Source organism: Trachinotus anak, unplaced genomic scaffold (genome assembly GCF_046630095.1).
Source record: "Trachinotus anak isolate AG129_WGS33_773 ecotype Australia unplaced genomic scaffold, CSIRO_AGI_Tana_v1 ptg000032l, whole genome shotgun sequence".
Taxonomy (NCBI): domain Eukaryota; kingdom Metazoa; phylum Chordata; class Actinopteri; order Carangiformes; family Carangidae; genus Trachinotus; species Trachinotus anak.
The window spans coordinates 3939976-3951700 of record NW_027273883.1 but is presented as its reverse complement, the minus strand read 5'-3'; the positions used below and the strand labels follow the sequence as shown (position 1 = coordinate 3951700).

Genomic DNA, 11725 nt, shown 5'->3' with positions numbered 1-11725 from the left:
ATCTTCTTTCACTGAACATTCAACAACAGCTTTAACTATTATGCATGGACTATGAGTACTTTCCTGTCTCTCTGTAGGAAACATGTAGCGTTAATCATCTTCAGCTTATTCAGTCAACTCTTTGTTCCAGTAAGTGCCGAGCAGCCGAAAGATTTCTTTTATGAAACCTTCACTGAGTTTTCAAGTGCTACAGATGTCTTCAAGACACAGTAATGCAATACTTCACAAGTTAAGGAGATTAATGTGGGAATGAGAAACCTGCACTGTAATCTGATAACATTCAGCAGTCAGAAACTGATGCACACTTAAGTTACTGTTTGATATGATGAGGAGAAATGTTGAGTAAGAACAATATCAAAGCTGAACTGTAAGAACCGATTTCAAAATACTGAAGACAGACAGTACTTCAATTAGCGTCATGTTCATAAGACTGATCAGTCTTAAAATGGCTAGGTGGGCTTTTGAGGGAAGAGTGCAGCCATAAAACCAACACAAAAATGAATATGTTAAGTAATTGCAAACTTTGTAATTACAGTACATTTAGCCATTTCTATACTGTACTATAAATCCACCATGTTTCCAAAGAAACGAGAACCACAGGCTGTAAAACAGGCTGCAGCACGAAGCTCAATGTCAAACTGAGGAGAACTATGTATGTAAACATATCAGACATTATCCAGAATTCAAACTCAAGTTGTAACCAACTTCAAATTTTGACCTGAACATGGCAGAAGAACATAGGTTTGCTTTTATTTACTGCTCAAAAGCTCTTAGACCTGTGAACATGAGAAAAAATCTCAGAGCTCCTTAACAATAGTGTATTTTTTTCCATTTAATCTGTTATTAACAATCCAGATAATTAAGGCTGAATCTAGGCGTTGGTCTAAAATTAAGCGTGGCAGAAGTCCAGATGTCGGAAAAGCAAGGCTTGTGACCAAAAGGTTGCTGGTTGAAATTCCAGTAACATCTGAGGAAATGTGGGTGAGGAAAACAAATAAATAAAGACTCTTCCATTCCCTCACCACAGAGGACACAGCGTAAGGCCAGCCAAAGCAGATTTGGAGTAAGGCCCATCTTTCCACATCCTGTTTTTTTGTTGTTTTTTTTTGGTTTTTTTTTTATTACTCCGCTTCCCTCTTTGGGGATCACCATAAAATTCTTCTTTATAAAAGAAACATAAATTTGTACAAGTATTTACAAAGGGGAGGGGGGTGAAACCAAGGCATTTAGTGTTTGGGTTTTACATTTATCCACAGAGACTTTGTTTCACAGCCCTCAGTCCCACATTCACAACATTTTACGAGTCCACGTGAAAGTGTTTTTTTTTTTTTTTGTTTTGTTTTTTTTAGCCATGGTGTCTAATATCTCAGCCAACAACTGTTTCAGGGTGTGTTGCATCCTGGGCCAGCCCAAGTCCCTGAGTTATTAGTGTTTTCACTCTTAGCCAGTTGCTAAGGATCTCAACCCGAGTCTGAATCGCTGGTGTCTGAGGATGAGGATGAGGAGGACGAGGAAGATGAGTCAGAGCTGGAGCTGCTGCCGCTGAGGCGTGAGGGCTGGGCATGAGTCTCTACAGCACTGGGCTTCTCCACTGAGGAGAGAAGAGTGGGTTAGAGTAAATTAGATTTCTACAGCAGCACCAGGTCGAGATAAGAAAAGAAAGGGGCTATTAATGCACCATGAAAAACATTTTCTGTAACATCAAAGGTGCAAGGAGACGTGTGCAGACCGACAGGATGTATGAGCTCACCTTTAGGTTTCGCAGGTTTCTTGACAGAATTGAGTTGTCCACTGACGTCTTGCAGCCTCCTCTCCAGCTCCCTACGCTTCTCCAGAGTCAGCTCCTCTTTGGACTTGCCAACACTGCCTTTCTTTGCTGCTGCAAGTGAAAAAGATAACAAGGCCGTAATGCACCTGGCATCCACGTGGCAATGCAATGATCTATGTTTTAGTGTATTGGTGTGAATGAGCTGCAATTACTGTTTAGAGAGTGTTAGGGAGTGGAGTGGTCTGGGAGCACTGGGTTTTTTCCCCAAGCTGCATGGATGTAGTGTGTGTGAGTGTGCAACAAATTCAACAATAATGGGGAAAAAAAACATTTGGTCTACAAAACACTCCAAAAACATGAGATGCCCATTGTAATTTACTGATGATGACATACAAATGGGATCATGCTCATGCCAGTGGTATTGTTGATGCCTGGATGACCCTCAGGACTATAAAGGAATAGTACAATATTATGGGAATAATGCTTATTTGCTTTTGTTTTGTCGAGTAACGGTCCTAAAGGCAGAGATATTCAGTTTACTGTCACATAAGACACAGAAAAGCAACAGATGAAAAATGATGATTTGAAAAGTGCTGATTTATCAGAAGAGCTGCAGGTTAGTTTTCTGTGTATAGATTTGTCACATCAGCGCTACACTCTCCACATCAGTTCCTTTTAGCTGAGACCAGAACAGAGCTGAAGTACAAGTTGCATCTTCCTTCTGAAACACTGAGTAGCAGATTGGGCTCTTTTTAATGAGGTAAAATACTTTAGTCCAGGTGTAGCTACTCTTTTCATTACTGTGGGAAGCTGACATGTCATCGTTTAAATCAGTGGTTCTCAAACTTCATGTCATACCCCCCACCCACAGAAGCAGAAAAAAATGGTTTGAAGCAAGTCATAAAAAGGGCCCCTACATAAATCATATTCAACCTAGTTTCACTCCACATTTTTCCTCCGGTCATCCCCGTCCATCTCTGCAGTGGCTGTCTGCACCCTGCACCCCACACCCCACTCCCCAGATTAAGAACCACTGGATTAAATGCTTTATGCATCATGCACTGTGTTGCAACACAGTGCATATTAACTTAGCAGATTCATAATTCAAACTTTCCACATTGCTGTAGTGGTCTTGAAGAGCTTATCCAGCAGCGTTTACTCAGGAGGAAAACTAGCCCTTCATTCACTGAGCCACAGAGGCAGGAGAGATGAATAAAAGATGTGGCTGCAGCACCAAAGTCAAGTGCGTTAACTGGATGAGAAAACGACATTACATGCCTGTCAATTTGGTGTAACACTGTGGTGACGCTTTTATTTCTTTAGCAGTCCAGTCGGGGAGTAAAACTCAATTCTGATATCAAAGAGTAAAACTGCTCCTTTGCATATAATCTTGGACCTTGATTAAAAAGCAGCCAGACCCTCAGTCATACAGTCACTGCATGATTGCCTTGTAATGCTGCTTCATTTGTGGCCTGCTTATAATTTTACATGCTGCTTGTTTTATTGTTGTTTAACTGGCTAGCTCAACAACAATACTTGAAAATTAACACTCACGAATAAAATCTAAATAGACAAAAATAAGTAAACTGCTTCTCGGCTCTGTTTTAATCAACCCTACCTTAAATAGGCCAACTGCAAAAGTCATGTGCAAACCATTACTGAATCTCATTTGAAATATTAAAAAAACAAATTAAAAATAAAATACGTGGCTAACTGCTATGCTTTACAAAGCTCAACTGCTTTGAGATGCTTCAGGGTGGGAAACTTTTTTTTTTTTTTTTCTTCTCTACGTTTCATTTACCTTGCTCAGTGTACGGCTTACGAGGTTTCTTCCTCAGACAGGTCATGACGTAGCGCTCCAGCTCTTTCAGTGTCGATGGCTTGAGCGTTTCAAAGTCGATCTCGATCTCCTCTGGGTTGGTGTCCCTCAGTGAGGGCTCCCTGGACTGGATGATGTGGACCACACGACCCAGCTTCTCCCCCGGTAACTTGTTGATGTCGAGGCTCAGCTGGCGCTTCTCGTCATACGACATGGGCACGATCTCCTCCTCTTCCTCTGAGTCGTAGTGCGGCAGCATGGACGGTGCCACTGGAGGGTAGAAGGGCTTCTTTGTGGTCCTGAAGAAGTGAGAGGAGCAGATAACATCAGGACAAAGCTGCTTGACATTCAGAGATAGAGATACATCATTATGTGTGTTTTTTTTTGTTTTGTTTTTTTTTCAAATTTCCAAATCAATGTGAAGATGAGATAAAGTTATATGTAGCTGGTAAGGTGTGTAATTATTTTACTACTAACTTGCTGTTCTTGTTACTCTTCTTCCCCTGGCCTTTCTTGGGCTGGGAGCCACCTGCTCTGGCAGATTTGCTCTTCAGAATCTTGCTGGGCATCTTCCATTCCTCAGAGCCAGCTCTGCTCCTGACGCCTCGGCTTCTCTTCTCCAGCTTCTTCTTTTTCTTCTTCTCCTTTTTGTCCTTTTTCTCTTTCTTCTTCTTGGGCTTGACAATGGGGCCTTGAGAGAGGGCAGCCAGCTGCTCGTGCATGGCTCGCAGCTGTGAGAAAATTTAATGAAGAATATCTAAATAAATCAGTGTGCAAACCATTTTTGTTTCCACACAAAATACGTTGGAAATAAGTCCGTTGGATAAATAAATAGTACTGGAGGTCTTACTTGTGTGCAAACCTGGTCCTGTAACTCAGCCAAGCGATGCGCTCGCTCTTCCTCACTGTCTGAGGTGGGGCTGCTCTCGCTCTCTTCACTCTCACTGGAGGGCTCACTCTCAGAGGTAGAGGAAGAGGAGGATGAGGAGGACGAAGAAGAGGACGAAGACGATGTTGGGTGACCACTCATTGACAGATTCGTATGGTCCATATGTGGTTCGTCTGGCATTTTGGCAAAACGGAATTCAAACACGTCCTGGGGCACAAGAAAAGTTCAAATCAAAGAGCAGGAAATTAAATTATAATAAACATTTAAAAGCCTTTCCTCACAGTCTGCATTCATTTGTTGCATTTTCATTCACTGAGTGTCTGAAAAGTAGAATTAGACAGTTACGCTCACCTGCAGCTTCCGTGCCATGCCCACAACATCATGGTCAGGTGGGTTGTACTTGTAGCAGTTGGAGAACATGAGTCTGACATCACTGGCAAACTGCTGAGCATCCCTGTATTCACGACAGTCCATCTTCCTCTGATGATAAAAGGGAAAGGACAATTTTAGTGCATAGTTTTTCCCCTTTTTTATCATAGTAAATTTAAGATCATCAGCCCTAACACTTGCATGTTTATTTGTCAGCATGTTTAATTTTACAATCCACCATTATGAAATATGACAGAACATTTTCATTTTCATGCAATTAGTAGCACAGTGGGAGCAATATTCTTTGTCTGTTACTCTTTCCAGAGTTAAAAGTACATGAGACGTCACCTTGATGGTGCTGAGGTCCATGGGACACTTGATGATATCATGATAGTCATGAAGTCCCAGTGCGGCTGCATCCACAGGTGTGTAGAAAGGCCAGGCGTACGCAGCATGTTTCTTTGATAACATGTCTTTCAGCAGCCCGCTGCAGTACCTCAGCTGTGGGCTGAGTTTGCCCTTCTTCGAGGGCTGAGGCTGGACAGAATCCGGCAAGTCCTTCTTGGGGGGCTTGATGGGGCGTCCGCTGCCGACCCTGCGTCCAGCGTTGGCCATCATTGGCTGGAGAAGGACAGGACCTCCGGCGCTCCTGACCAAGCCCATCCCAGGTTGAGTATCTAAGCTCATGCCACCCATGGAAGAGATGGAGTGCATGGATGTGTCGTGGACTTGGCCCCCATGTCCTCCTTTTCCTAAACCTACCATGTGTGTTGCTGCAGACATGCCCACACCTGACATGCCCACAGTCAAGCCCATGGTGGACGGGGTGGTGGTGTCCGCCTTTCGTTTCACACCTTTCTTCTACAGAGAGAAATAAAGTGGTTGGAGGAATCACTCAGATCACAATCATGTGGCTTCATTCCAATCAATACTGCTTCCAATTTTATTCTAAAATCACTTTGCATAAGAACTACTGTAGTTTGTCATTGTTTTATTGTATCAGTGTACCTTGGTTGTGGGCTGTGTAGGGGGCAGGCCCATGATGTTGGCCGGAGGCAGGCTTTTGGTCAGCACAGTCTGGGGAGAGTTGGCTAGCATGGACTCCCCTGTGTCCGAGGAAGAAGGGGAGTAGGCCGACTGCGACACTGCTGGCACCTGCTGAGCCCTCGATGCTGAGAGATACAGTAAAGTCAAGAGGAGATTTTAAAAACTCGGCTACAGATTGACGGGTGACAAAACACTGAATAGTCTGGAGCCTACTGTCACTGGAGACATTCAAATGGAATTCATTAGACTGAAAATGCGTATTCGTAGTAGAAAACTCCAGAATACATCTGAATACTTCCAGTGGTAAACTGGGACAACAACTCTATAAACTACTTCATTAGAATTCTGTCAGACTTTATCACTAACTCACAGTTAGATTTGCGACCTCTTCCCCTGCTGTTTTTGCTTCGAGGAGCTGGAGGAGGAAGCTCAACTTCCTCCTGCGGCATCTGGGCCACCTTCTGGAGAAAGATCTTCTCTAGGGACTGGGCCATCAGTACAATGTCATCTGTCGGCTAACCAAGAAAACAATAAAGAAACACAATTACTACAACACAAAGAACTCCCAGCTGTTAAATAAACTGTTTCTCTTTGTTCCATTTCAATAATTCCAATACATCGATTATCGTAGCTCAGATTACTTGGTTTATTAGTGCTGTAATTCTCATTCATAAAATGATGAAAAAGACAATACATTATCATTACAGTTTTCATGAAGTAACAATACCAAATATTTGCTGGATACAAATTCACCAATGCTTAAAACATGTGCTGGAGGTTCAACACTACCTCTTTTTATAAACATACATTTATAAATGGAATGTATCACAAAGACGGATGATGAAAATGCTCTTCTGTCGGTAACACTGAACTTTTACATGATTTCAGCACCTATCACTTAGATACTGTTGGCCAAGACACTTGATTTAGACTCATCATGCAATTACCCTCATTTGTTTTGAGAAAACGGCAAACATCGCTCGTGTGCAGTTTACCTCCTGAGAGCAGTTGACTGTGTAGATCCATTATCAGATTATAGAATCCATTATCAAATTGATCTACACTACATCTCCAGGGGCAGCACAATTTTCTCAACAGTTGGACTCTGTAATCACTTGTTTCCTCATTCATTTGACATTTTAATTCTCCCCTCTTGCCTCACATGTAATTCTGAGGCACATACAGGTACAACAGGAGGTACAACTCATGCAGGTCAGCACTTGTTCTGTTATCACATGGTATGGAAGAGCCTCCCAGCCAAGTTTCTGTTTGAAAAGTTTCAGATGAAGCTTTTGTCATGGGAAATAGAGAAAGAGTTAAAAAATTGCCCTATTTCACAATGAGATTCTCAATTCCTGAATCCGTACCTGGGCCTGGATCGTCAACAAAGACTAAAGGTTTTGTTAAGTCAGTTCCAAGTTGGAGCAAATCTACACGTTCGTTTTTCTCCCATAAACTGGGTCAGTGGAAAGCTGCAGACACGTACTGTAGAGAGAAAATCAAACCTCCAGCACATATTTTCAAGGTAAACATAGCTGTTTCCTGCACTGCCCCAAATGCCTTGAGCTTTATATAACCCAGAGTTATCCCTGCCGCAGCTAAAGGTCAATCTGATATCAAATCAAATCACGATGTAGTCGCATTTTATTGGAAAGAGTAAGGGAGAAACTAAAAAGAAGACAAAGCCAGGAAGGATAAACATCGTTTTTTTTTTTAGCTTTTCACTTACCTTGTTGTAAATGTAGCAGTTGGTGAACATTGTGTTGAAGTCCTGTATGCATTCACTTGCACTGCGGTAGAAGTTGTTCTCCAGGCGCTTTTTTATGGTCCCCATGTCCATGGGTTGTTTGATAATTTTATGGTAATCCTGAAAAAGAATGAGACCCAAAGTTTTTTTTTTATTTTTTTACTCATGGATTAAAAAAAAAAAAAAAAAAAACACACCAATCCAAAAGGACAACATGTTAAAGTGTGACGGATTCTTTTCAACATGGTCCCAAAATGTTAAAAAAAAACAACATGCTAAAAGAACTCTCAGCCAAGTCACCACCATGAGTTGCAGAAACATGTATACAACTCAACAACATAAAAGTGAAAGTAGAAAGTGAAAGTGTCTTTGTTAAAGCTCAAGCACTTAACCCACCGGTAGGTTGAGCCTGTAGGCATCCACAGGCTCATGGAAAGGCCAGGCAAAGTGATGCCTCCACAGAGACTTCATCAGGGTCTTCTGGAGGTACTGCAGCTGGTTGGTCATGCGGCCTGGCCGGCTGGGATCCTTGATTGGGGGCTGTGGTGGGGCAGGGGGGCCTTGGGGCATTGTGTGTGGCAGAGAGGGGCTCTCAAAGTCCTCGTAAAGCAGGGAGGGCTTGCGAATGCGTTTGCTCGAGCTGGTGTGTTGGTCCATCCCGCCACTAGACAACCCAACCAAGGAGCTGAAGTGAGGGACACAGAAAGAACAGAGGATGGAAAAAGATAAACACAGGGGATATTATGATAAAATATTAATTAAAAAAAAAAAAAAAAAAAAGAACAGTAAACCCATGTATGTGTGGGAATACAAAAGACACACAATGTCCACTCAACGTCCACGCACACACACAGAAAAACCACATTAGTGAAGGAAAAGGTCAATTTAACTTCTCTGTGCTTCGTGACTTTTTCAACCCTTATTGATGCAAACCATTGATTCACTGATCTGCCATTCACTAGAACCAAGGCATGCACTCATGGAAAATCTGCTGATGTCAAAAGGTGCAGCCCACACAAGCTTCATTCACGCAACCCATACGACCAGTGGAAACCTTGGCTCTGCCTCCTTGTCAGCTGAACATCTTCTAGGAAACTAGGCCTCTATCAACAGACTGCTACTTTTAGCACAGTCATGGGAACAGCCATCGCATTGGTCCTCACCATCTAAAAAACAAACATTAACTTATAGTAAGGCTGGGTGATAAGACCCCTAAAACTAAATAAACAGGGTATATTATCACATTTAGCTCACAGGAATACAGGAAACAGCTTTATTTTCAAAACTGTGGCTCATAAATATATTAGGAATCATGGGGAAAATAGGCTTAGATGTCGCACTAATTCCATACCAATAACTGGAAGTTAAATTGAATGTCACATTCTCATGATAAAGCTACAACAATTAGTCAATCCACACATGACACAAAATATAAATACTTTTTAAGATTTGCTCAAAAAAAAAATAATAATAATAAAAGAGTCAAATAATGTCAGTCTGGCACTTTTCTGAGCTGAATACTTGCTGGTTTGAATACTACCACCCATGTCCTTGACTGAGGAGCTGTGGTCTCACAGTTGCAGGTGACAAAAGGAAGAATATGCAGATCTGAAAATGCTCTACAAGTCCCACAATCTTGGATCTGGTGAAATAAGACTACATGGAGCATGTTCTATGCAACAGAGGTCTCTCAGTCCATGTCGTCAAAGAAAGTCCCTCTAAGCAGAGCACATGAACCAGATTTAGAAGAAGTTAAATCTCACCCCACAGTTCAGGACACACACCTGCTCCACTGACACACAATCTGTGGCAAAGCCTATGAGCTGATTTTCTACATCAATCAGAAACCATGCAACACAAAGAATGGATCAACAGCATTCGTGCTGAGAAAAACATGAGCCATTTTGTGGTGAACACATTGCAATATAAACTTCCAGTCACTTCATATTTTAGCTTCATGAATTATTTTTCAAGTAACATACTTTTAAATTAACTGAAATTATAATTTGAAGTGAGTTAAAATGTTTTGTAACTTTTCATTTGAAATGCCTTAGATATAAATCAATCAAATGTAAGGTCTGTTAAATACACTGTGTAGGTTATGCTGTCTTCTATAGAATGATGACATTATGTCCAACAAAATCCAATATCTTTTGTCAAAATGCAAGACATAACGACAAATCATGAGCGTAACCAAGATACTTGGGAAGCATAAGAATCTTACTGAGTTTCTTTATTCCCTGACCTAGTGATTCATTATGAGGAAACACTCGCACGGCGCCATGTTTGGCTTTGTTTGTTGTTGTTTTTAAATGTGCATTGCATCAACTTCTTCCACTTAAATGCACCAGTGCTGATCCGGCAGATCTTACAACCCGTCCTTATCATTTCATCCAAGCGGGGAAAGAGAAACCAGACCCCCGCGTCTGGTGCCCGACAGCTGAGGACGCGTGGTTCGGACGCCCCGCCTTCGCTGTTTGTAAACACTGCCTCACCACGGCAGGACCCACACACGGACGGAGACTTTCTGCCCCCCAAAAAAATTTAAAAAAAAAAAGCAAAACCACGAAGCCTTTACGAGCTGCGTTACGGAAGGACTCAAAACATTAACCGATCGGTGAATTCCTGTCGTTATGCCACAGCTAACAGACAGTTTGCTAACCGAGTGCTAACTCGCATCACCGGACAACAATGACTGACAAAGCTGTATCTGAGGACATCCCCCATTTGTGCATTTAAAATTAAGTGTGTAGAAGCAAAGTGGACACGGTATTTACTACCGGTTACCTAATGTTATAGTCACATGAGCTGCGAGATTAGCGTTAGCCCAGTGTCTGAGCAATGAATGACGGAGAGCCGGCGGGGAGCAACCGGCTGCCCCAGCCGTTGGGGCTGCAACTGTCATTTGCTTGTCTCGGTGCCGGTTCGCTTGTGAAACTAAAAGCTGAAACGAAACGAGTCTGCAAACGAAACAACAATTATAGGCAGTCGTTCAGCAAAGTCACGCTGAGATGTTGCTGCTGTAAAGGCTAGCAAAAAAAATCAGTGCGTCTTCTGACAAGCTAGCTCTCCTCGGGAGGCTAACGGTAACAGTAGCGTAGCAGGATGACATTTAACGTTAGTCCACCGTCATGGGCGCTGCAAAGCCAATCACATCTTCCGATCGGTTTGATCGAAAATACAGCGGGCATTACCTGTCGTGAGGCGGGTTGACGGCCGCTTCCATCGGGCTGAAGGCGGACTGTTAGTACGGTCCGATTTTTCCACCCTTGTTGACGCTGCACTTCCACCGAAACACCACCGAGCACCTCCGCAATGAAATGGCGCCTCTTCGCTTCCGTTTGACCCTATATAAACCCACCACGTGGCAGTTTGGCGTATTTCCTGTTACGTTTGCGCCGATGCTGCTTTCTGATTGGCTGAAAGCGGACGTCTGTCAAGCAGCGCATGCGCCCCCCTCCCCCCCACGCCCCCACCGGTACATCTTGTCCTCGGTCATGTTTTCTTGGAAAACAATGGCAGCGGGCGTCGCGCTGCGTTCACCGGCTGCAGTTTTCACATCGGGGCTTCGCTCCTACAGACGAGTGCTCTTCCGTCTGCAGGGAACGGTGCTTTGATGTGCTTCTGTATCTGCGGTATCTGGGTTGCTGATGCAGGACTTGTCTGCCTTATAAAACAGGCGAACATAGGATTTCCTATAGGTGACTTTTATTATGGCTAGTGGAAGGCTGACAACAAGGCTGGAAGTCTCAGGCACAGACAGTAACTTTCAGTATCAATAAGTGTTTTCTTTAAAATCAATTAAAAGATTGTCTGAAAAGTCAGAAAATCATTCCGTCAAGTTAACAAATTCATATTACTCTGGTCAGACCAACAGTCAAAAACCTCTAGAATTTTGTAGTTATTATCACAGGAACCTATGAGATGAAAACTAGAAAATATCCACATTAAAGAAGCTGGTGCTAGTGAAGTTTCTGGAAATAATGAAACTGCTATATAGTGGTTAGTATTATCTCAGGGTCCCCTAGGGGCTCAATCCAGCAAGGGCTGAACATGCTTTTTATCATATGTTAATTGATATCTGAG

The 11725-nt window shown here is 42.7% G+C and overlaps 1 protein-coding gene across 2 annotated transcripts; it reads right to left on the bottom strand.

The window, feature by feature from the left end:
- Positions 1–1088: 1088 nt before the first annotated feature.
- On the bottom strand, positions 1089–10991 carry brd2b (bromodomain containing 2b). Of its 2 annotated transcripts, none has more exons than XM_071469100.1 (12): positions 10834–10991; positions 8036–8324; positions 7622–7759; positions 6263–6407; positions 5854–6017; positions 5194–5706; positions 4828–4956; positions 4438–4683; positions 4065–4318; positions 3570–3886; positions 1751–1879; positions 1089–1591 (listed from the first exon to the last, which is right to left on the bottom strand). In XM_071469100.1, the coding sequence occupies exons 1-12, from the start codon at positions 10863–10865 to the stop codon at positions 1461–1463; spliced, it is 2487 nt and encodes an 828-aa protein (XP_071325201.1). In that variant the 5' UTR covers positions 10866–10991; the 3' UTR covers positions 1089–1460. The 2 variants fall into 2 exon arrangements, with proteins under 2 accessions (XP_071325201.1, XP_071325203.1); XM_071469102.1 differs by having other exon boundaries at positions 1317–1591; positions 1751–1876.
- Between the last annotated feature and the right edge of the window lie 734 nt (positions 10992–11725).

Bases quoted from the DNA above. Each gene is read 5' to 3' on its own strand.
- brd2b (XM_071469100.1), bottom strand. From the start codon at position 10,865: ATGGAAGCGGCCGTCAACCCGCCTCACGACAG. The intron at 6,018-6,262 runs GTGAGTTAGTGA...TGTATCTCTCAG, and splicing joins AAGAGGTCGCAAATCTAACT to CATCGAGGGCTCAGCAGGTG. The intron at 3,887-4,064 runs GTTAGTAGTAAA...TCACTTCTTCAG, and splicing joins AAGAGTAACAAGAACAGCAA to GACCACAAAGAAGCCCTTCT.